Genomic DNA, 2,912 nt, shown 5'->3' with positions numbered 1-2,912 from the left:
TGACCAAAATTAGAAAGATGTGGATAGTTAATCAAATTTTGATTATAAGAAACAATAATTCATAATGTTGAATTGATTGAGGCGACTAAGGCTGGGTTGATGCATTAATAAATAGCAGACAACCTAAAAGCAAGTGCAACGAGGGACTTCTAGAAGCAGCCTTGAACTGGAAATTATCTGCCGATATGATTAAGAACCTTGCCTCTTTAAAATGTTCAGTAGTCTAAAAGGCAAGGGAAGTAAAACATACCAAACAATTGCGTCAACTTAATTTTCAATATATTTAGGAGCAGGGACAGGGCCTGAAGTTTTCAGAGCTGTGTAAGTCTAGAAGTCTCAAGACTGAAGCAGAGAGAGATAGGTGGGCTGTATATACAATCTTCTTCTACATTTGAGTCCATTACAGCTCACGACAACACCATTTCCTTGACCCACTGAGCGAGGCCAGGAATTGAACCCGCAACCTCATGGTTCCTAGTCGGATTTGTTAACCACTGAGCCATGATAGGAACTTCAAATAATATATATATATATTTTTTTACATCCTCTCTAGAGCATAAGGTGTGACAAAACACATAGAAAGGTCTTAATGTGGTTTGGGAGATTTGGAGACTCCTCTGAAGAGTCTAAATAGAAAACAGAGGAACAAGTCCCTGGATGCTGGGTATAGATCAGAATCAGCAGGGGGAGTGAGAGACACAAATGGTTAGATGACAATACTTTCCAGACAGGTAGTCCATGTAAGATGACTACAATCCCTGACTTTCACCATGGTGTGCTTTTAGAGCTACTCTCCATAACTTCAAGACCGACCGACCAACCAACCAACAGACAAAACCTCCCCCTGTTTGAGTCAGGGAAACAGCAAAATTAAGTGAAAGTACCTGCATTGTCAATAGAATTGCAAGATACTGTTACACAAAGAGAATGATAGCTTGTTCTCAGTTGTTAATGTAGGGCAATCAGTGTTGACTTTGGTTTTAGTGTAGTGAGCAAGGAGTATGGCAGGAGTTATGGCAAGAGGAGCAGTTGATGAGGCATTCCATTGTGAACATGTTCACTTAGAGAGAGGGTGAAATTAGCAGGTGAAGACGTTTAACATTTGAAGAGATGACATCTAAGATGCAACGGTTAGGAGTTCCCATGGTAGTGCAGTGGGTTAAGAATCTGACTGCCGTGGTTCAGGTTGCTGTGGAGGTGCAGGTTTAATCCCTCGCCCAGGAACTTCTATATGCTGCGAGTGTGGCCATAAAAAAAAAAAAGATGTATGACATTGCAACTCAATATTTTTATAGATCATATAGAAAATGTCAGAAAGCAGAACATCTAATTTTATTGACATTTTCACTTCAGACATATGTAAGTATACATTGGTGTGTGTGTGCATGTACACTGGACTGTCACATAAAATGTCTATCTTACTATATGTTGTGGTCAAAACTGTTTGAAAGCCAATTTTCTAACCTATCAAATGACATATCAACAGAGCTGAAAGCATGAATTATTTTAAACCATCAAGTAAAACAAAATGCATGTAAAATACATTGCCCGGCTTTTCTAAACAAAAGTCATTGTACACGTTTTTCTCACTCTCTTCTCAGATCTTACCTTCCTCAGTTCTACATGCAGATTGGGCAGAACTCGGGACCCAGCAATGAGAAACCACACGTCACTAACCTGTTTCATTCTCCTAGGATTGACAGATGACCTGCACATGCAGATTTTGATTTTTCTATTTCTCCTTCTCACCTACATGTTGAGTCTAACTGGCAACCTGATCATCCTCCTCCTCCTCCTCGTATTAGTGGATTCTCATCTCAAAACTGCCATGTACTTTTTTCTCCAAAATTTTTCCTTCTTAGAAATCTCCTTCTGCCTGCATTCCTAGATGCTTGTACAGTATATCAACAGGTGACAGGGCCATTACCTATAACGCGTGTGCATGCCAACTATTTTTCACAGACGTGTTTGCAGTAACAGAATTTTTTCTCTTGGCCGCCATGTCTTTTGATCGCTACGTGGCCATCTGCAAACCCCTGCATTACGTGACCATCATGAACCACAGGGTCTGCCGAAGGATCGTCTTCTGCTGTCGGATGGCCACCTTGTTGATCATCTCCCCACCGTTTAGCTTCGGACTGGCCCTGGACTTCTGTGACTCTAATGTCATTGACCACTTTGTCTGTGATGTTAATCCACTCCTGAAGATCGCCTGCTCAGAGACAAGGTTCATTGAACAGATGACTCTTGCTGGCTCTGTGCTGATCTTTATCCTGACGCTCGTGTGTGTGGTTTTGTCCTACGTGTATATCATCAGAACAATTCTAGGATTCCCCTCTGCCCAGCAAAGGACAAGAGCCTTTTCGACCTGTTCTTCCCACATGATTGTGGTTTCCATCACCTACGGCAGCTGCATCTTTGTCTACATCAAACCTTCAGCAAAAGATGAAACGACCCTTAATAAGGGAGTGACGATACTCGCTACTTCCATTTCCCCCATGTTAAACCCATTTATTTATACTCTGAGGAACAAACAAGTGAAACAAGCCTTTAATGACTCAGTCCAAAGAATTATATCACTCTCAAAGAACTAGGGGAATGCTGAAGTCAGGATCCCTAAGAAGTTTTCTTGTGTGTCTGTCCTATCCTGTCTCTTTCTGAAATATAGTTAGACTTCCATTCTATACTGATCTTGATCAAGTCACTCCTATTGTCCTCTTATAACCCAACCTCTTTGAGAATGATAACCTTTATAAAAAAATGAAAACAGTTGTTTCAGGAAATCTAAGGATGACCTCACTCTTAACCTTTCCTTATGAGTGCTGAAAGGATTACACATCATTTCTCAAAAAAAAACAAAAAACAAAAAACAAAAACCAAAAAACCAAAAAACATAAAACAAAAAAACTTAC

The 2,912-nt window shown here is 40.3% G+C and overlaps 1 protein-coding gene across 1 annotated transcript; it reads left to right on the top strand.

Annotated features, from left to right (window-relative positions):
* Positions 1-1,654: 1,654 nt before the first annotated feature.
* LOC125131594 (olfactory receptor 6C2-like) lies at positions 1,655-2,594 on the top strand. The gene is given in 2 exon segments (XM_047788386.1): positions 1,655-1,872; positions 1,874-2,594. Coding segments are annotated over 2 exon segments (939 nt in total).
* The last annotated feature ends 318 nt before the right edge of the window (positions 2,595-2,912 follow it).

This window comes from Phacochoerus africanus, chromosome 7 (assembly GCF_016906955.1).
Source record: "Phacochoerus africanus isolate WHEZ1 chromosome 7, ROS_Pafr_v1, whole genome shotgun sequence".
Lineage (NCBI taxonomy): Eukaryota > Metazoa > Chordata > Mammalia > Artiodactyla > Suidae > Phacochoerus > Phacochoerus africanus.
This window is presented reverse-complemented; position numbering and strand designations above follow the sequence as displayed.